This window comes from Rhipicephalus microplus, chromosome 5 (genome assembly GCF_043290135.1).
Source record: "Rhipicephalus microplus isolate Deutch F79 chromosome 5, USDA_Rmic, whole genome shotgun sequence".
Taxonomy (NCBI): domain Eukaryota; kingdom Metazoa; phylum Arthropoda; class Arachnida; order Ixodida; family Ixodidae; genus Rhipicephalus; species Rhipicephalus microplus.
The window spans coordinates 187,876,955-187,899,312 of NC_134704.1; the positions used below are offsets into that span (position 1 = coordinate 187,876,955).

Below are 22,358 nucleotides of genomic sequence, written 5' to 3' on the forward strand. Positions count from 1 at the left end.
AGAAGGTCATTGAATGGAATGGGGGCACGACACCGCAAGCCACACCTAGCTCAACCCGCTTCTGACTTTGCAGATGCTGGTGTGCTTCATCGCCACCGATGTGTGCCCATCCCTTCAAGACAAGCTCGGATCAACCTACCCCCCTGCGCCCAGGAACTTAGCCTGGGAAACTGGCCCGCCCCTTGACGCTCCGGATCCTGCTGCTCCGCCAAAACCAGCCCAGTGGCCCCCCTACAGCTGGCAACCAAGCCCATCGATGACATCACCGGTCACATGGCCGGTGTCACCGCTACAAAACCACTCTGCCGATGCCGTCAGTTTGGGGCACGACACCGCAAGCCACACCATGCTCAACCCGCTTCTGACTTTGCAGGTTAGTTATCTAAACAATTGTAAATCGTGTAGAAGCAGTAGTCGCTTCCTTATTGCTGTGTCGTGCCCCAACGACTTTAAATTGCGCAGTATATTGGACTTGTGCGTTGACGCGAGTGCTTTTGGTTTATGTTTTCAATTAATACTGCTGCTTTCTGGCGACGTGGAACTGAATCCCGGCCCAACAAAGAGCAGTGATATAGCCGCAATCTTGGATTCTATCAAACGCGTCGAGGACAATCTAGAAACGATTCGATTAGAGATAGACGGCCTTAAAACTGCCCAAGCAATCCAGGAAAAACAAATTTCCTCAATTAGCAACCGACTCGAAATCCTAGAAAAACTAAAGCCCCAAACCAGCAACCCTAGCAATAACAACGATTCATCCCAGATAAGCCACGAAATTTCTGTGCTCAAAGCCGCAACTATTGACGCCAGCAACCGCCTACGACGGAACAACCTTCCCTTTCTTGGCATAAAAGACAACATGGGAAACATGGGAAGAGTCAGAGCAAAAGATATCCACGTTTTGTGCCGACAAGCTTAAACTTACTCTGGAACCGGGTGCGATGGAACGCGCACACCAAATCGGGACCTTTTCAGAAAACAAAACTCGACCCATCATTGTAAAACTAGCCCACTACAAAACGAAGGAGCGCATTCTGAACTGCGGTCGCATGCTTAAAGGCACAGACTTCGCCATTAGGGAGGACTTCGCAGCTGCCACTCGCATGGCGCGGTCAAAGCTGTTGCAGTTCATCCGCCCCCAAAAATGCGCATTTAAACTGAGTCTCGACAAACTTCACGTGGACAAAATGTGCTACATGTATGACCAGACTTCCGACAAAATTGTAGAAATCAGCAAAAAACAGACTGTGCGTGCTATAGCTGGTGAGTCATTAGGTATGAGTAGCAAAGCCACCGAATGACGCCCCTCTGTCTACTGTACCTCTAACCCTCGACCAAGCCGATCATCAACGCTAAATCTAAATGTTGCCTTCACTAATATACGAAGCATACTGCCTAAACTAGACAGACTACACAGTTTTATCCAAGATGTAGAAGCTGACATTGTCATGCTAGTAGAAACATGGTTACACGAAGGCGTACTCGACAACGAAATCCTCCCGTCTAACATGGACTACACTTTATATCGCCATGATCGCACTAATCGCCGGGGTGGAGGCGTGCTCATATCTATTAAAAACAATCTAACATCTTCTCTTATCACTCATGACGACACATTAGAACTAACCTGGGTGCGAGTGTCAAACGTTGCCCAAAAGGCGATTTTTGGCATCTGTTACCGGCCGCCTGAGTCTGAACCTGGCTTTTCCATCCTCCTTTCAAACTCACTCATCCGGATTAAAGACAAGTTCTCGGACGCCCCTATTTTTCTTTTCGGTGATTTTAATTTCCCTCAAATAAACTGGCCTTTACTCTCAGCCCCTAGTGCATCCCCGTCCAACGAATCAAAGCAATTCCTTGATCTGACGCTAGATTTCAACCTACACCAAGCAATAACATGCCCCACAAGAGGTGATAATACTTTATATCTTCTTCTAACATGAAGCCCGGATGACATAAAGCGCACAATAGTACTCCCCGGGTTTAGCGACCATAACCTTATCCACAACTGCATATCTCTACCTCTGATCAGAAGGTCGCCGATTGAAAAATTCATAAATGATTACAAACGAGGAAATTATGACGCTATCAACGACAAACTTGGTTCTTTTCTTGACAGTTTTCGCGGATCATATCAAACCCGCTCAGTAAACGCCAACTGGCAGATATTCAAAAACACGATACTTAACTTAGAAAAACAGTATATTCCAACCATTCGCGTAAAATCAGATTCCACAAATCATTGGTTCAACAAACAACTGAAAAGTCTTTTAAATAAAAAGAAACGTCTTTATAGGACCGCCAGTCAATGCGATTCCCCTTTAACATGGGAAAAATATCACCTGTGCGCCAAAAAGTATCTTACGGAACTACAAAAAGCCAAAGATAAATATTTTTCATGTGACCTATTATCTATCCTCCGCTCAAATCCCACTAAATTCTGGCGCATGCTCTCTCACAAAAATCAAAGTACCAACATAGATCTTCTAGACCCAGACGGGGAACCAATAGACGCAAAACACGTTGCCTCCGCATTAAATGATTACTTTTCATCAGTATTTTCTACCCCTAACATTACACAGTCAACACGAATACCTACCCGTTCCCCCGGCGCTGTATCCCCCGAAATAGCATTTAACCCCGAAGGAATCGTTAAAATAATCACCGGTCTTAAGATATCTTCAGCGCCAGGTCCTGACCAAATAACCCCCAAACTTTTAGTTAACACCGTCACAGTGGTTAGTCAGATTCTTTGCCTCATCTTCATGCAGTCCCTTGAAACAAGCGAAATTCCAGACGATTGGAAGATAGGCCGAATAGTAGCCGTCTTCAAAACAGGAGAGCGAACGAATCCAGCAAACTACCGCCCTATTTCCCTGACAAGCATTCCCTCGAAATTACTAGAACACATTATATCTTCTCACATCGTGACTCACCTTGAATCAATAAATTTCTTCTATAATCACCAGCACGGTTTCCGAAAGCACTTCTCATGCGAGACCCAATTAGCCGAGTTTACCCACGACCTACTAAAAAGCATGGATGATAACCTGCAGATTGATGCCATATTCCTAGACTTTTCTAAAGCTTTTGATCGCGTACCACACAACTTATTACTTAGCAAAATTAATTCCCTTGGCATTGCACAGAATATTGTCTCCTGGGTTAAACACTTCCTCTCCAACCGTAAACAATTCACCTCTGCTAATAATCATAACTCCTCTAAAACTCACGTATCATCAGGCGTCCCTCAGGGTGCGGGCTTATCACCTCTTCTATTTTTAATATTCATAAACGACCTGCCAACAAACATTCAAACAAAACTTCGACTATTTGCGGATGACTGTGTCATATACTCCCCCATTCACAACTTTGAAAACAGTACTAAACTACACCAAGACCTCGACACAGTTGCGCTATGGTGCCAAGACTCATCAATGCCGTTAAATCTAACCAAATGCAAATCGATGTCATTTTCCCGTAAACGCACCACTGTTCATCATACATACTTTATCAATTCGCTTCCTCTCGATTCGGCTTTGTCATACAAGTATCTCGGAGTGCACATGTACCCATCTCTTTCATTTGCACCACACGTACAGTCCATCTGCTCAGACGCTCTGCGCACGCTTGGTTTTCTGCGCCGTAACCTGAAATCAGCATCTCCTGACGTTAAAAAACTAGCATACTTAACATACGTACGGCCAAAGTTCGAATACGCATCGTCCATTTGGAATCCATCCCAGGCATACCTCGTTAGCGAACTAGAAGCAGTTCAAAACCGCGCTGCCCGCTTTATAACCTCACAGTACTCCAGAGAAATCAGCGTCACCGCCCTAAAACAATCAACTGAACTGCCATCACTCGCGTCGCGCCGCCTCATCTCGCACCTGTGCCTCCTCCACAGTTTCTTTTTCCGACCCCAATCAAGACACGAACTTTTATAGCCCCCAAACAGAACTTCTTCCCGCATTAACCATTCAAACCCCATTGCACGAATCAACGGCCGTACATCCGCAATGAGCGACTCCTTTTCCCCCCAAGCAATAACACTTTGGAATCACTTTCCCGATACCATTGTTGCCACACCTGACCGCACATCATTCCGCGCAAAATTGGAATCCCACATTGATTCTACCCATTAACCCGTGGCTGTAAATATATTCTACCAATGTACTGTATGTATAATTTGCTTGTGCCTAGTTATTTGTACTCTAATTCCCAGCCAAAGCGTTTCTTTTGTGTGTTATTTGATTCATTTTTGTTGTCATTTTTGACCAAACTACCATATTAGAACTGTACTGTTTATAATAATTTGTTCAACTTGAATTATACACATTCACAGCGTATTTTTTGCCCCCCCTTATGTAATGCCCTCGGGCCTTTAAGGATGCAATAAATGAAATGAAATGAGCACCAGAGCAAAATTGCGCATAACACGTTGGAAGTAAAAGCACAAACCAACAAAACTTCACACATCTTTAGTAGAAAGAGCTACAAGGAAGTTCTACGCAGCGCCTAAACCTTGGGACAATCTGGTCGTACACCCGTATCACTTACAAGATGACCGATCACCGTGATTGGTTGAGTGACCGAAGTTGCACTTTTTGCAGTTTGGCTGCGATCTCTCTCAATGAAAAACAATAAGAATGGTCGACGAAAGAGATGAATGGCTTTAAAAAGCTTGGAAAAAGACAATGACATTGTGGAGCAGCAACAGCAGATATGCTATTCATAACCGCACTGAATAGTGTGGCTATAAATCACACGCTTCAACGTTGTGGGTGCGTTGCTTAGTCAAAAAGCCATAACCTTGAACTCATAGAGGCTGTTCGGTGTGACGAAGGTCGTTTTTAAAGGTCTGCTTCGTCGACAGAAACTGCCAGTTCCCCAAGCACAGGCCTATGGACGAAACAAACCGCGCGCCATGAAGGCAGGCCAGGGCTTTTTTCAATGTCTGGCGATGGATATACGTTTTTGCTGTTATCTTGTTCAAGGCACGGTACTACACCCAAATCTCCAGCTGTAATCCTTCTTTTTGGCGAAAACAGGTCCCACCCATGAACTTGAAGAGGCCTCTGTGATGGCTTTTGAGGGCATCTTATTGACATCTTGATGTATGACCTGGCCTTCCGAATGAGAGACACGACATGATGGCCGTCAGGCCGAAGTGATAATATCGATATTTGTTTGATTATGTATGAATTACGTCTGTCCTAAAGCGTGGTTGTCAGAACGTGAAGAAGTTGCACGGCTTGACAGGGCAGAAGGTCAGGGGCAAGTACTTGTGCTCTGTCGTCAATAGGTTGACTTGCTAGGCTGGTTGCGAGAGATGACGAACCATCTTCAGAGTTAACATCACGATGTCACATGTATCGAGCGCTGACACGTGGGCCAACGAAAGGCCTTGCAGGGAATTTTGTGTCTAGGTACTAAAGTTGAAGAGTCGGAGCTAGTAGTTGTGTTCGACTACAGTCACGTGGTTATCAATCACACCTCTTTTGGGGGCCAAGAGAACGTCAACAAACAGGGACTCTATGTACTCACCGTCGGAAAGAGGAAGAAAAGTCGTCAAGACCCCAAACGTGGTGGCTTGTGGTGAGAGTTCAACATAAGTGACAGAACACAAGTGGTGTGACAGAGAAGCTCATACAGGAGCAAGCTGCGGCAGTTCAGATAGGATAACGTCGGGGCACAGTCGATGAGAGTGGCATTGTCGGACAATAAGACCCAGAAAAAGATGGTTGTTTGCGCCCTAAATGTTCAAGTGTTCCTTCTGTGTGGTTTGTTTTATTTGCTTGCGCAATTTATTTCTGTGAAGTAATGAACCGACTAGCCCCCCAAGGCGTCCTAACTAATCAAAGAATGACGTCATTGGGGCATTACTGAAAAACAGTGAACAAAACAGTTGTCGGGTGATCGGCACTGGTGATGCGTGCTGTGCATATTCTTATGATTGCAGGACGTCAGTGACCCCAATATTACAAGAAAAAGGTGGTGTAGAAATCGAGTTTCAGATTAACAGTGCGAGAATAACACAAGGCGTACACAAAGAAGACATGACAAGCGCTGACTTCTAAATGATATTATATTTAGAAGAAGGCTTCTATATATACCATATAGCGAACAAACTAACAGTGAAGCAAATATACGAAGTAACATCAGCAATCGCTGTGTTTGCTACGCCAACCCTCGCACCCCAAAAAGTATGCACAACCATTTATCTCAATCAGCCACTCTGCTGAAAAATCGAGCACTCATAACGGAAATATGTGCCCCAGTAGCGATAGGTACAGGAATAGTTACGCAGTTCACGTACATCAAATTTCGGTGTATAAGCAGTACCAGAAGAACATTGCAGGTGAAGGTAGGGGATGCAGCATTACCTCCAAGAGCAGCATCTCTCAGTTTTCCTGACGGACATTGAGTGACGAGGTCGGACGTCGTCGCTAAGGAGACGGGCACGATGGGCGACGGGCTTGTTTCAAACGGGACTGGTGGCTTCGGTACAATGGTGAGTAACTGTGTGGCTTAGCAGAGGCAGAGTAAACAGTCCGGAAGGCTGGGAATGATCGTGGTTATAGGCGTATGGCTCAGGAGGCTGGAAACGGCAGAAACTGTCAGCATGGCCAGCAGTGGCATTTTGGGTTCGGTACGAAGACTAGCAGTCGTTACAATTGTGCGTGATGTGTCCCATGCAGCTGCTGTTTAAAGAGACTGGCCGACTATCAGCAGTCCGCCGTTCCGCCGAATTGCGAGAGTGTGCATAGAACCGTTCTTGAAACGGTGACCACGACAGAAGGGGCCACCTTGTGGGATAATCGGTTGTCCGAGGCCGGGAAACGACGCCTACAGTAAAGCCCCAATTGCCTAGTTCCTCCCACACAAATGACTACACCAGGAAAATCGAGAGTGCGTGCAATCCAACGTGGCCATTGTTGGGATAAGCAGGTGTAATAGCTTTTTTTCAACTGATTATTCATCTCAATGACAGCTGCAGATGAGAGGTCAGTACATATTCGCATCACCCTGTTCGGTTGCCGAGTGAATGACTTAATGATACGCCGGCTTTTCGCCCCTTCAAAACGGTAGAATTTTGTTGACGGTCACACAATTACGGCGCAATAATCGGTTTAACGCGCCGTCAACTATTCCTATCAGCTTGAGGCCAACTTTATTGGGCTCTGGCATGTCGCTATGCACCTTACAACAAAGGGTCATCACGTCCTGAATGTACAAGATACACGGCTCAGTAGATGTCTGAACAAGGATAGACAGCTCTTTGCAGATGCTTTTCAACCCTTAAGTAGCGCAGTTTTTTCCTAACATCACCACACCTTCTAATGTCTTCTTAAAGATTCTCGTACCATAACTTTGACGCACTTTTCAGGCCGAACAGCACGTCGACATGCATGAGTCAGGTCATAGCGATTGGTCAGACTGGTACGTTCGTGGTCATCAATCAACGCCTCGACGTCGACTTCATTCGTACGCAGAATATCGCACGGTTTTTCAGATGCGTCAGCACGTACGTTGGCAGTGCTGTGACTCAAGCAGGCTTTGAAATGGCCGGGCCGACGTTGTCGTGGACGATAGGCAAGCGGTCGCGGCATCTGACTCGTTTTTCTTCTCGAAAGCTCCAAGACGACGACCACTGCGGAGATGAGTTGTGCAGCATTTCGTCAATCCACCACTTTCACCAATGTCACGGGAAACACGAAGGCACAAAGGAAACTTGGCACAGCAGGATAATTTGCCTGGGTGTAATCTTTATATCGCTAGATAGTGACTTTTTGTATCTCTACATGTAAGAAATGGGGCAGGTTAGAGAAAGCCCTTTGTGATTGGAAATGCCATTTTCGATGAACACAAAAGAACCTTTCAAACGTGATTGATTCATATGTGAGGTTTCACGTCCTAAAACCCCCAAATGATTATTAGGGGTGCCGTAGTGGAGAGCTTTAGAAATTTTGACAACCGGGGGTTCTTTAACGTGCACCCAAGTCTGAGCACATGGGCGTAACACATTTGCGCCTCCATCGAAAATGCAGCTGCCGTAGCCAAGATTCGATCCCGCGACCTGCGGGTCGGCAGCCGAGTATCTCAGCCACTAGACCACAGTGGCGGGGCAGCCTTCTAAATCTAATGTAGTACTTACTAACACTAGGTCAAGTGAAGACGATGATGTTGTAGCGATCCGGGTGTCATGAGTCACTAGTTGATTTAACAAAAACGCCAAACCCATGTACACAAGCAACACTTAGCTAGCGACATCAAGAACATCTAGCGAATTGCCGTTTCAATTTGTTCTGAGAAAGTTAGTCCTCGGCAAGAATAATTTTCGTCTTGTATTTAGTATGGTAACTCCAACTCGAATCATTCGATGTAGTCAGGTGCCATAGTAGGAGGCCGATACCACCCTCATACGGTTATACGTTTGTTGGGGTACGTTCATTTGCACCAGGTTTATTCATGGCCAGGAATACCAAAAATCATCAGAATTTGATTTTTTTATTGCTACCACTATGCCACCACCTCTTGACTTTATGTCTTAACGGACAATCTCTATATTGAAGCGACAACTTCGAATCCCATGGTTCCAGTGTGTCCATGCTTTGGTTATTATTAGAATGTTAGGCTCGTATGACAAGTTTAGATTCTCAAGTTGATCAAACTTGCTTGACACACTTCTGGCTTTCAACGAATTGATTTTAAATATTTTAGTACTGGGATGTCATATCAATTCCACAGGAAAAGCTGTTATGAGATCACAACATAGAGCACGTGCTGCCGCTGTTTTCTGCCATCATATGTTCGTAGCTGCTGTCACTCAAAATAAAAAAAACGAAGTAAATAAAAAATCCAAATACACAATAGCATTAAAACCCACATCCACTGAACACCAGCCCAGTATTCTCCTACTGAGCCACACCAGTGCTTGAAACTCTGTTGTCATTGAGATGCCTAATCATGATGATTATGATGATTGATATATTATGATTTCTTGTGTAGAGGGTATCCTGAAAGTGTTCTTCTTGCAGTTATCCAAAATATGTTTGAAAACGAGGCTCTAGAAACGATGCTTTTCAAGCTTTCTCTTTGACTGTGCTGCACGTTCCGCGCAGACCTGGCGATTTTTAAATGCGAAGCAGCTTTTCGACTACCCTGTACGACGCTGTTCCTTCGTGCGCCCACGGATGTGCCGCAACGCACTTTCCTCGCTGCAGGTGTTGGAGCAGTGCCAAATCGATCACGTCGCATCTGCACGCTGATGTCACGCTTCACTCGCAGTGCGCGCACCCACAGCTGCCATCTCGTCCGTTCACCGGCAACACCTGCGGCTACTGCCACTCGCTACACCGCCGACTTGGCAGGTCATCAGCAATAAATGTGACGCGCGCCTAACGTACGCGTTCAAAGATGTAAGTACGTGTAACATCTCTCTCTCTCTCTTCACCCTCTTTACTACTCTCTACGTGGTCTCTATCAAATCGCCGAAAGTAAAGAAGCCGAACTATGAAAAGGCTGAATGTCAGATCGACGAAAATACAAAATTGCGGAAAAGTGAAGTGCCGAAAAATCTAAATGTTGAAAAATGAAAACACCGAACAGACAGAACGCAGAAACAAGGTTGAGTGAATTTTATTGAACCATGTGAAAAATAAACGATGCGCTTTGTGACCACCACTTGTTCGTTTTGATCCGTGTCACTGGCCACTGACGCGAACCTAGTTGTTTATGTTGTTCTGCAAGTGTACCAGCTTCAGCATAATAAAAATGTAAATTTTTGTATTTTTTACCTGTTGTGAAGCTAGGCATATCAGTTGGACAGGACGACTCCTACGGGTCAGCAGAAAAAAAAAGAAGAAAACGGTGCTGTCCAGCATTCTTAGTACAAAAGCAGCAACTATTTGAGATAGTGTTTTTTGTTTTAAAACAGAAGAAAAACCTGTTTTGGTGTTCCCGCAGAAGACAAAAACAGAACTTTGGTGCAAAGACGAATTTACGTAGATGCTTAAAAAAGTATACGCTCTAGACACTGCTGGAGGTTAGAGGTGCTAGGCGAGCGTAATGCTAGAATTATTACCGACATTCATGAATGAGATACTTGAAAAGTCATCCAGAAAAAGCAGTCCACGTTAGCCATGCTCCGGATATCTCTAGAGCGACAGTTCTCAGCACTCAAGAGCGGATCAAAGCTTTGGCATTGGCGTCGGGAAAGGCGCCAGTAAAGCTTGTGCAGCGAGTCACGGCATATGTACCAGCGTCTTCAAGGCAGCACCCTTATAGGAATGAAGCCTTTGGCAATATTGGGGGAAGGAAAGGGAAAGTGGACTGCTTACATAAATTATGCAGGAGCTCGACCTAGAGGGTGAATCTTGAACAACCATAGATGGCCGATAGCCGTGAGTTTTGAATGGCTGAACCATATGCGCAGAAAACATGGCTATTGGAAACGAGGGCGAACGCGCATGCATATCCTGCAAAGCTGGTGGAACGTTCATTTCCTTCATCTTTCTATTATACATCATATTCGTGATGTCAGCATTTTGATGCTTCGATGTTTTGATTTTTTGGGCATTTTAAATTTTTGACTTTTATTATTGTTGGTGTTTTGAGTTTCCGGTACTGTATATTTCGGCATTCCAATAGTTCGGTCTTTTGATTTTCGGCGTTTTGAATGCTACCCTTCAGAACACTCGAGCGCACAAAAAGTGGTAACACTCTTTCGGCTCGATTACATGCAATAGAGAGGACGCTGGAAGACTACGCTCCTACGCCCGCCGAAACACCCGTCGAAGGGATGAGACCAAACCCGGCTATCGCCGGCCTTCCCCGATCCCAAGGCCGTGGTATTCAAGCTAAAACGCGCGGCAGCTCCGTTCCAAGGCCCGTGTTGATTCTGATGAAACGACATGACCTACGGCTGCCATCGCTTCAAACGATCTTCCACCGCTCGCTGCTGCACGGTAGCGCCCTTCAACTCGTGACGCCACCCGTGTGAAACGCTGCTGCTTCGCATCCCATCTGCTTTCCTTTCTAGGAAGATGGTGTGAATTTTCGTTCACTCACGCTTGCTTGTAGAACTTCATGTGTAATTGAGGTTGACGGAAGGTTTCATGGTAGGCCTACTTCTGCCACATGGGTGTCAAGTGTGAACTCTGCCATCGACTTGCAGTTTATCTAACGGTAGTAAGACTTTTGCTCCTTTAGCGCTTTCGCTTGCCGCAAAGTGCCTAAAGTGCGCGCGCATGCCCCTAATCTTTTGGAAAATCTCTGCAAACATATAAGGATGTAGTTTATAACAACAAAATCTCTGCAAACATATAAGGATGTAGTTTATAACAGCAAGATAGTATTTCTTTTCCGCTGTTGTAAAAGAACCGCATCATGATTGGCTTTTCTTGGTTAGTTTTACGCGCTTGCCTTCTTATGAGTTACAAACATAAGGGGAGGCTGCTGTATGCGCAGAATGGAATACTCTGATATGCATTATTCTTAAGCCAAAACTGTATTCGACTACAGCTTCTGATTAGTAGTCCAGAATCATGAAAAAAGGCGAGCCAAACATTATAACGCAGCCTGCAGCCAGAAAATTGCGAATAATACACAAAAGTTTTTTTAAGTTAGTGCCTCATCTCTACAAATACTCTATATACGAAAATAACTGTATTAAATACCAAAAGTTCACGGTGTGATATGAGCATCGTGAACTTCGCAGTTACAGTGTACGCCTAGGGATGCCACCGTTGCCTCGCGATCACAAGTGGAAGCAAGCCGCACGTTTGAAAGGAAAAAAATTGGCACCGTATCTGCATGTTTCACTGCAAATATCGTCAAAAGACGATAGTCTTGCGTCTGGAAAGAGTGACCAAGATGTTTATTTGATGTTCTGCACAAGAAAATTGGCGAATTGTATTATTTAGGTGTTGGAGAGTCGATCTATGCAGCGAAGGCGAACGAATGCATCGAGGCGCGCTAGACACGAGTGCCATCCAGCAGTTATCTTCGAAAACGAATGAAGGCATACACGCCTGTGTTGGAGGCAATAAGGTGTAGAACGCAAAACGATGGGCAGGTGCCACCACCGTGACCTCTTACCGAAGCGTTGAAACACTTGCCTTTTTGAGCATCGCATTGCATTGTCAGCACAGCGTGATAAACGCTACGGTCCTTACAACTACTTTTGTGTGCCTTCTCTACTATAAATACACATATACAATATATTAAAGTGTTGTTATGCTGTCTGTTATATGCGCAGTAATTGCTTTTTTATTGACAATCGTACAAGTATGAATGCTGAAACTTGGGAAATATTATTGGGCACTGCGGGAGGGGTTGGTCGTTTGGTGTATCGTTTGGTGCCATTTGGGGCATTGTTAAGGCGGACAAACAAACAAATGTACAGGCAGACAGAGAAGTGCATGATAATTGGCAGACAAAATTTATGCTTCGAAGTACCCAAAAAGACTATCATCTTTTAAAATACTTGACCATCTTACCGAAGGGTACCACGACGAGATGCGAAGCAGCAGAGCTGTGCACAGTGATGACCCGGTTAAAACGTGTGACGACGCGGGTGCTGGAAGAACGGTTTCAAGCAAAAGTTGGTGTAGCGTTTACTCGAGTAAACGTCTGTTTCAAACACAATAACACGGGAGGTGGGACGCGTTAAAGACGGTGGTGCTCGGCTTCTTTGTCCTGCGTCTCGTTGATGTTAGCTGCGCGTCGTCTGTATTCTCGAACGCGATCTGTGTTCTTGACTCGAAGCTCGTTGATGTCTATTGTATTCCACTGCCGACACTTGGATTTGGCTTCCCTGGCAAGCGCCTCGTCTTTGTTTACGCTATCATTCGCGAACCAGATCGGCTTCACTAACCCTCCCAACGCCAGTGACCTGCGGAAAAGGTAGGGACACATTAGGGCGAAGCATGCCGTGACGGCGTCCCACCCGTCGGCGCGATGGCGCAAGAGGCAGCGCAGAGCTGTCCTCATTAGAGAGTAATAGCTAAGCGGCTCAGCGGGCCAGCGGGTCCAGCGGAGGAGCGGAGATGTCAGCTGCGCATGCGGGGCACGCCGAGGAAGCCAGCGTCTTTGCGGAGAGGGTCGCTACCCGCTCAGTTCGTCTCCTCAGCGCAGCGGACGAGGGTGCGAGCGTGTTCAAAATGGCAGCCCCTAACACAAGCGGCGGCATGTCTTCAGCGGCACCTCCAAGCGCTGCGGAGGCTCAGCTGCTGTCGAAAAGGCACCGGCGGTGTTTTACTTTTGAAGATCATCTGGCAGTTTTGAGAGATGCAGCAGCGATGAAGCCCTTTGGCGACGATTTACCGTGGATCCACATGATTGGCATTTTGAAACGTTTGCTCGGCTGGGAAATTACTCTCAGAGGCCTAAAGGATCGTGTAGATCTTTTAATCGGTTATTGGAGGCAAGAAGACACCATAAACTTAAGAAGGTAAGTACCAATTTTCATGTATTGTCCGCGCAGATAGCATTTATTCCGCGCGAGAGCTGTCCAACGTGCACGGCAACGCCGGCGACGCTTAAAGCCGTTCACGCCTCTGACAAACATAGTCGCACTGTCAAAAGCAAACTCTGGTCGTTCATGTCGAATCTATCAAGTGGCCGCTGTGTGCTCTGTAGCTTGTAAGCTGCGAATTGAGGCTTACACTTGCTTTAGATTCATGTCCTTAAGCTTCAACAATATTGTATTCATTCGATTCGGCATCGTTTTTTGAGAGCCATCGACGTGCCGCTAGCGTGAGCGGGTATTTAGAGACTTGTTTTATAGAGAAGCAAGCCTCCTGTAACATGCTCGCATTTTGCTTTGCAGGTCGGAAACGGAAGAACAATACGCCAAAAAAGAGCAGATACTGCAGGACCTGTCGGATTATATAAGGTATATAAATTATGTCCCCAGAATAGCACCTAGATGTTCAAACAGCTCTGGCCGCAAAAGAAGTCACGCAGTGGCGTCCTGTTTGGCGACGCCGCCAGAACAAGTTCGTGCAGCTGAAGATCAAGGTGAGTGTACTAGTAAAGCCTCATATCTCTGAAATCGATAAATTGGTTCTACGATCATAGGCATTTGTATTCAATATTTTGCGACACTTGAAGTATCTGGCATTCTATAACGTGCTTGCATATTTGCAACCACTGAAAAAGAAATGAAGCACTCTTTCTGCCCTGCCTGCCAACTCTATTGATTCGCATAGTGACAGCAATAAAAATCAATAGTTTGCAGTGATCCCGAGCAGCCGGTGCATTATCATGTATCGCCTAACTCATTAATGAAGTTGTCAATCCATGAATTTGCATAACTACAGTGCGCATTGTTCATTTGTAGTTTTGAGTAAAAGTAAGTCTGTAATAGTTTGTTTTACTATTTAACATTACCTAGAACATGCGAAGTAACCATTCAAAGTGTGATTCACGTGTGAGGTCACAATATTCATTCATTACATTCGTTAGCAATTTGGACGGCTATGTATTATTGTAATACAGGAAATTTATTCTCTACTGGGGGTTCCCTGTGTGCCAGAGTTGTAATGGAATGTGCTAGTGTGCTGTTATCTGACATCTCCCTGTTTTCTATTATGCATTACAATCAGGACATGCTGCACAACTCCTGCTCTCAATGACCACCCCGCGCAGTCCTGCTGCTGTCGAACTCACTGAAAAGCCGTGCAACGAGGAGGAGGAGGAACAGCAACACCACCACCAGCAGCAACAACAACAGCTGCAGCAGCAGCAGCAGCAGCAACAACAGCAGCAGTAGCAACAGCAACAACAACAGTAGCAGCAGCAGCAGCAACAAGAGCAGCAGCAGCTGCAGCGGCAGCCACAACCACCGCCTGCAGCTAGGCAACGGGTTCCTGTAACGGCGAGTAGAGGTAAATCTTGAAGGACTCTTTATCCACCTCGTAGCATGGGGCGATATTGCCACAAGGCGCAGTACAAATGGGCAACATGATGTCTCTGTAGAGTCTAGAACATTGGGCTCCCTGGTTTCACTATATGCAAGACCAGCTAGCCCAATACTTTACATTCATTGCTGGAACACTGGTAGCATGTGAACATTACGTTGAAAATGAACATGGCATGCAGGCATAGACACATGAATGGTTGTCGTTAGTGTTATTTTTAGACAAGTGTGACAACTCTTAAGAGTAACTTAGGACAACACTGTGATGCGAGTCATGGCAATGATTTAGAATCTGTATGTACTACAAGCAAGGTAAAAAGAGTGATTGCTTTCTTTACCACGCATAAGTGGGAGTTTTGGATGAGGTTAGCATACTACAACTGGAAACTTTGACCTTCTCTTTACAATAAACACTTGTATATAGCAGTAACTGAATAGTTTTTATTTTGTTGTTACACGAAATGTCAGGATCCTAGCAACAACTGCGGTGTTATCAATTCTTGGGGATCACCCTGCTGAAGCACAAAATAAATTATCACTAAATGATGTGCGATAGCATATAGTTGAAGGCTGATATGTTTGTGTTACGAGTCCATCAAATTAGCTTTCTATGACATGTGATATGCTTATGTGAAGCGACTTACTGAGTGACCTCATTTTCCAAAATTTGCAGGAATCAGAGGCCTACAAAGCATGGGCTTACAATTGTTGACTATGCGTCAAACGCATGAACTCGAGATCCGGCAAAGAGAACTTGCAGTCGAAAACAGAAAATTGGACATTGAAGAAAGACGACCAGCTCTGGAGGAGCGCAAGCTGGCACTTGCCGATAAAAGCACGAACTTGAGGTTACAAAACGCCAGCAGGAACGCCTGGACTTTGTGAAGCACGTGGAACAGATGTTCGATAAACTCAGCCAAGAAGTGACAGACCTAACAAAAAGAATGTCTGGAAGCAGTTGAATAACAAAAAAGTGGTTTGTTGCACACTTTATTTTTTTATTAAGCGAAGGGATTCCCCAGGGCCACATTGAAAGCTGTCCCTAAAGTTAACGGGCATTTAAGTACAGTTTCAAGGATGGTGGTTGCAGATCAAAGTATTGCGAGACGTGTGAATCATATAGGCAAGTATGGCAGTTTGCCAGCAATACGATCGCTTTGTACACCCTTGCAACATTCTGGCGGAAGATATTTTAGTTTTTTCTACAAAGGCAAAAATCCAGCAATTTTTCTGAAGCCCCATTCTACGGCCTGCCTCACGCTGCTCAATGCCTTGGTAAACGCACATTGCTCCGGTGTCAAAGGTGCACCACCGTAAGGTTTCAATAGTAGCAGCCGCAATGGGTAAGCAGGGTCCCCGTAAAGACAGTAGTGGTGTCCCTGCACTAGCTTATCCAGTTTAGTGTACACCTGGCTGTTGCCAAAGGTACCCGAAACAATTGAGATAAGATAATGCGTTAGCACTACTACGCCTGCTGATCAAACATTGGGTGCAGGTGTGGTACAGAATATAAAAGTAGCAGCAGAGCAGGCGAGATGCCCTAGGAAGCTCTCAATGCGTCTGCTTATTTTACTAAATTCTTTTTATCTTCTTACAAAATTGTTGTTCAACAGGGAGGAAGCAGTAAAGGTATATAAAAAATTTAAAACAGAGAAGCCCATTAAGGCAACACCAAAGAATACAGAAAACAGCGTTGTTCACACATAAGTGAACCTAAGGCATGCTATTTCATTACAGTGGCAAGTCATTCGTACCAGTGGGAAAACAATCTAAACTCATCAATGACAGCATAGCACTTAATGAGAGACGCAAGAGTATAATAAAGGTGTTCATTTCAGATATAAAGTTCACGCCTCAACACTACCTTTTCCTTGCCACGTCTTCTTGAATAGCCTACTCCGGTCTTACTTAGTTCAGCTAATTTCTTGAGGCTGGCTATAGTATTTCTTATTTTCGACAAGAATACCACACTAAGGCAAAATTCATGAGGGTTTCGTGCTTTGGGCACTTTCTAGTGACTAAATAAAGCTGCAGTCGAATTGCGCTGTGAGAATTTATATGCATGCCTGAGGTACCTTTCTTGGATTAGGTGAATGCCACTTAACCTGGTGTACTCCAAGCTAAGTGACAATGATCCAATATGAGTTTGAATGAGCTGTAAGTTAGCACCATAGTTTGTGTGGAAAGAATATATTTGAAACAAACTGTAGCCCTAAGAATTTGACCTATTTTGTTGGATATACTTGGCGTATATGACAGTTCCACGGCAACATGAAGGAAAATGTGACTTCCAGGCATATGAACTACCCCTTACTCACCAGCATTGTGCTTGCTGCCTGGATAACATCCATCCAACTGACAAATGATGCCATTCAGGCAGATTCTCGATTGATACTTAAGGGCATGAAATCTTTTGTGCCTGCTAAAATACAGCTGCTGCTGCCTATTTGGTCGGCATATAGCACGTGCAGTGCCATCAATGAAGCCCCAGCAGTTGGTAAAGGGGCCTCCTTTAGCGCAAATGGCCTGAAAAAACTAACACAGAAAAGTCAACACGAATACCACAATTCCAATTTGCACAAACGCAGCTTCCATTCTGCTGTCACTGCTCCTTACCTTCGAGAAATTCTCCAGCGTGGCAATGTTCAGCCAGCTGTGAATATTCACATCATCCAGCAAGTGAAAAAACTTCTCATCGATGTGCCTCAAGACCTCCATCGTCAGGGACGATATTGTCGAGCTGTGTCACCCGAAGAAGTTCTCGAGGTCTTTAAGTCGGTTCGCATAGGCCAGCCATCGAAGAGTAATGCAGAGGGCTTCATCTCCTAGGATAGGCACTCTCTGAGCAGTAATAACTGTTTCTGGAATGCGCAAAGCTACTTGTACCTTCACTATGTCCTCTTTCTCAAAACGAAAACATGTTCGGAACATGCCTTTGTCCATAGCGTCAATGTTGAGCAGGCCACGGGAGGAAAGTGATTCACGGAGAGTCTCGCCTAGCACCTCTAGTGCTACTAGATCTTCTATCTCCGACCATTTCAGTAGAGAGAGAAGCAAAGAGTCTTGCAATACGCTTCGCCGCATAGCGCCAACAGCAACGAATCGCAAGACACAGCAACAAAGGTGCCGCTAAAAACACACCCACTCAATTGCTTGGCTTGGCTTCACCTGCAGTCTTTCAGCGCCGACTTTTTTATTCGAACGTAGAACAGTTCGTCATGCCTTCAAACCACTGCAAACATCGAGTCATGCAAAAAAACGAAAATTTATTTCCACATAACACCAGCTATGTATAAAAAATGCCTTTCGTAATATTCTTTTCGCTATAACTTCAATTTTATTCGGCAGGTGACGCAGCAAAGACTCTACTCGATCGAGAGTAACTTCAACGTTGTTCAATAGATAGCGTAGCAATGCGATCCACTGAAACGAGAAACTCGACTCCTTTTTTTTCGTCTTGCGCTCCGCTGCCCTCTCCCCTCGTCCGCTGGACCCGCTGGCCTGCTGAGCAGCTTAGCTATTACTTGCTATTGTCAGCACTGTGAAATTCTCAAGGTGCGCGCCCAACCATCAGCTTGCGGCTTCTTCTCGCCGAGGGATGCAAAGAGGTGGCGCAGGTGAGATAATGCCTACGTGACGTATGGGCTCGAGTGTTGCGAGCGGTGGAGAAGGTGAAGCGAGCGAGTGCTGACACGCGGCGAGCGCGTGGCAGGTGAGGGATAGATACGTCACCGCGCACTGTTAGGAGGGCGTGAGCTACTTGGCACTGCTCTAACACCTGCGGCGAGGGGAATGGTGCGGACGGAGGGACAGCGTTATACAGTCTTGTCAAAGAGCTGCTTCACAAAAAAAAAAAACGAGCATGCCTGGCGCTGACGATGGGCAACTTCATGTCCTTCGTCATACCACCCTCCCTCCCCCCCTGCGTAACTTTCAGCGTGCTCGCAGCTATGAAAGGAGAGGAAAGCACCTGAAGCGTAATCTTTGCACTTCTGCTCATACTTGGAGGAGTTTAAGCATTTTTTTTTTCTTTTGCACCTGTCTATTTCTGCGGCAACATATTTTGGCGGCATAGAATCAGTTCTTTCAATGCAGGTGTCCAAAAATTACTGAAAAAATACTGTAGGGATCTTCTTAAGCAATTTGCTGTTTTACTTTTGCGAACAAGCACCTTGCTTATGACCCCAAAAAGTTCATTATGAGCCAAGGATTGACTAAGTGTTCATATGCTGCAAGTACTGTAAGTGCTGTAAGAGAAAGTGCCAGCGGATTGCAGATGTTTGCAATATTCGTAACAGAAACTATGACACAAGCTCAGAAATACGTTGAAATCAAGAGCTTGAAAAAAAAAGCCCAAAGATTTCATTTAATCTTTGAATCCCTTCACATGGCGGGCCAAGGGGTGCAATTTCGAATTTCTTTGCTTGTTTGCTGCACAAAAACAAACTTTTGACATTTATAAGTCAATAGTCAAGTCAACCACGCACAAACTTCATGTGAAATGAATGTACACCAAATTTCTGTTTGTGAATGATTGAATAGCATTGCAATGCCAATGCCTAATAGAAGAAACCAACTGACCTTATACTTGTTAACGTAGTAGACAAGCTCGTCGAAAGAAATGCCGGGGTTCACGATGACGCAGGTGGATCCGATACACGCCGCCACGATAGTGAAGAGAAAGCCCGAGGCATAAGTGAGAGGATACCAAGCCAGAAGCACGTCATTTTCCTTTTCTTCATAGGTAAGGACTGATCTGCGATGACAAACGGTGCCGTTAACGTCAGATATGTAGTTCCCAACCGACAAAACATGAAAATGCAGAGAGCAAAAAAAATGACAGTAAAGAGGACAGCGGAGCTTCGGTGATTTCCAGGCAACTCCGGCGATTTCGCAAGCTGAAAGAATCTGAATGCAATTGGCTGTTCACGTTTTTTTGCATATTTCCATCATTTTCTGCCAAATATAGGCTGGAGTGATACGCAGAGTTTTTCACATGAATCTCTCGAAAAGTTTACTGCAATTATTGGCAACACTATTTGTGTGTGTGTGTGTGTGTGTGCGTGTGCGCGCGTGCGTGCGTGTATTTGTGTGTGTATGTGCGTGCGCGTGTGTGTGTGTCAACATTTATGTTAGACCGAAAGAACAAACGTTTCGTCAAAGAACATTGTATTGGTGAGTTATGGCAGTTTTATTATTGCTCCTACGAAGGCATCATTGATTGTTGTTTGTATTGGAAGAATAATTCCTGTTGGATGAATCTAGTTTTTTTAGCGGCTTACTTAGCGTTGCATTAAAAAGCATTGCGTTCAATATGCTGAATATCGTACGGAGACTCCGAAAATTTGCACGTCAGAAACTGTTATCTAGCCTGAATAGATATACAGAAACTGCTTTCCACCTGCTCTGAAACAGCTTCTCGACCACGCGTATCGTGATTTGTAGGATTTGTTTGATATGAATGCGTAAAAACAAGTTAATAGATGAATAGATCGAGGTTACATTAGAGATGGTCGCAAATTGGATTTTTCTTTTATTAAGGTTGGGGATGGGGGGTATGCGTAACAAAATAAGGACACAACTGCAATGCGGCGCTAGAAAAAAAAGAATAAGTACTGTCGGAAAAAATTCTCGAAAACAGCGTTAACCTCCAATAACTAAAACGAGCCGTTATGACACGTGGCATAGGTTAAGTGACGTGGCGGCACTCTGACGTTATTATGACACCAAAATTCCGCAACATGTGATGTGATAAAGATCATCAGTGACGTCGTCCCATGATGATGATTTTTGGCGTGATCAAATCGAGACAACGCCAGAAGCCTTCGACACGTAATGCAGAAAGCCATAATTCGCATTTCACGAAACCCATAAGGCTTTCGTATTGACGGTATGTGCGCCTGTCATACTTCATATGAGCACTGTCAGCTGGCGAAACTTGCGTTTCTTTTGCTTATTTTTGATTTTATATTTTGATTTCATGACTGGGTTCCCAATATTATTCGGTTTTGTCTTCTGTAATATACATATACAAATATATATATATATATATATATATATATGAAAGTAGATGTGCTTTCACATAACAGCTGTTTATTGTACCGACGTTTCGACGGGAACCCCGTCTTTTTCAAGGCATAATAATATTTACACGCGTTCTGTGTCTTATAGCCTGTCGAGACAGAAGAGAAAGGGTCAAAAGAAAAGTAAAAAAAGAAAAAAAGAAGAGAGAAAGAAAAAAAAGAAGAAACAGCGAAGCGGGAGGAGAAACAATAAATAGAATATAGAAAATCTAGGAGAAGAAGCAAGACCGACACGGCGTAATTTAAAAGGGGCAGCATCTCAACAGAGTAGGGCAGAGGTAGATGAGCAATGTCATCATTGTCAACAATACCTGCCCCGCACCCACTTTTCTCCAAGCGGGCAGTGTACCGCCGTTCTTGTATTTCACCTTTCAGTGTAGTCCGCTGGCGGCTCGTTCCTCTTTGAAGTTTAAGACAAGTTAATGGGGAGAGCTTAAGCGCTTCGAGTGCGTGCTGGTGGCGTCGGGAGGAATGAAAAAGCCGGTGATTGATGCGCCGCCATCGATATTCATTATATGCAATGGCTCCTTGTCAGTGAAGGAACAGAATGTGCGTTAAAAATTAAAGAAGAAAAAAAGAACAGGCGGGGGGGGGGAGGGGGGAGACTGTACGACATCCGGGAAAGTCACCACACAGCTGCGGTTCACTGGGAAGACATGCGCGCATGTATGAAAAAGTTTACGAAACCACCTAGCTGTCAGCTCCTTGTCAGTGAAGAAACAGAATGTGCGTTAAAACCTAAAGAAGAAAAAAAAGAAAAGAAAAAAAAAGGGGGGGGGGAACCGTACGACATCCGGGACCACTTATCTGTGCGTTCCGAATGTGCTTGATGAGGCAAATCATTTCTATGTTGTCAGATGCATAGGCTAAAGGCTTTGTTAGCGGGTAATATTATCGTCGTAATGAAACCGGACTGATTAGAGAGAGGCGTTTGCGTCTTTTAGTGGTCGTAACGCTGACAGAGGGCCGGGGTGTTCATTTATTCCGTATTTTATCGTGTTAATTTTGTAGATTAAATAATTTTCCCGTTGTTCCCATTCTCTGATTGTTCGAAAGTTGTTTTCTAGTAGTGTAACCCTGACGTCATCAAAGCTGTGTTCATTCAATGTGCAGTGCTTTGAAAGTTGAAGGCCTGGCAGAGATCGTACATGTGCCCGATGGTTGTTGAATCTAATTACAAACGGAGTGTCTGTCTGGCCCACGTATTGCTTGTTTATACCCCACATTCCAGGAGGTATATGACGCTGTCTGAGTCACAGCCTAGTGCACCTCTTATGCTGTGCTTAAAATCCGAGTGGGTGCTTTTCGCCACTGTCGTTGTCTGCATGTGTTTCCATACCTTGCATCTG

The 22,358-nt window shown here is 44.9% G+C and overlaps 1 protein-coding gene across 2 annotated transcripts in view; it reads right to left on the reverse strand.

Annotated features, from left to right (window-relative positions):
• LOC119174057 (putative 4-coumarate--CoA ligase 2) overlaps positions 1 to 22,358 on the reverse strand; it is a 210,988-nt gene that overhangs the window by 76,489 nt on the left and 112,141 nt on the right. For both annotated transcript variants that reach the window (XM_037424837.2, XM_037424836.2), the window contains exon 5: positions 19,508 to 19,682. In XM_037424837.2, coding sequence (XP_037280734.2) covers positions 19,508 to 19,682 — 175 coding nt within the window. The remainder of the gene's footprint in view (positions 1 to 19,507; positions 19,683 to 22,358) is intronic.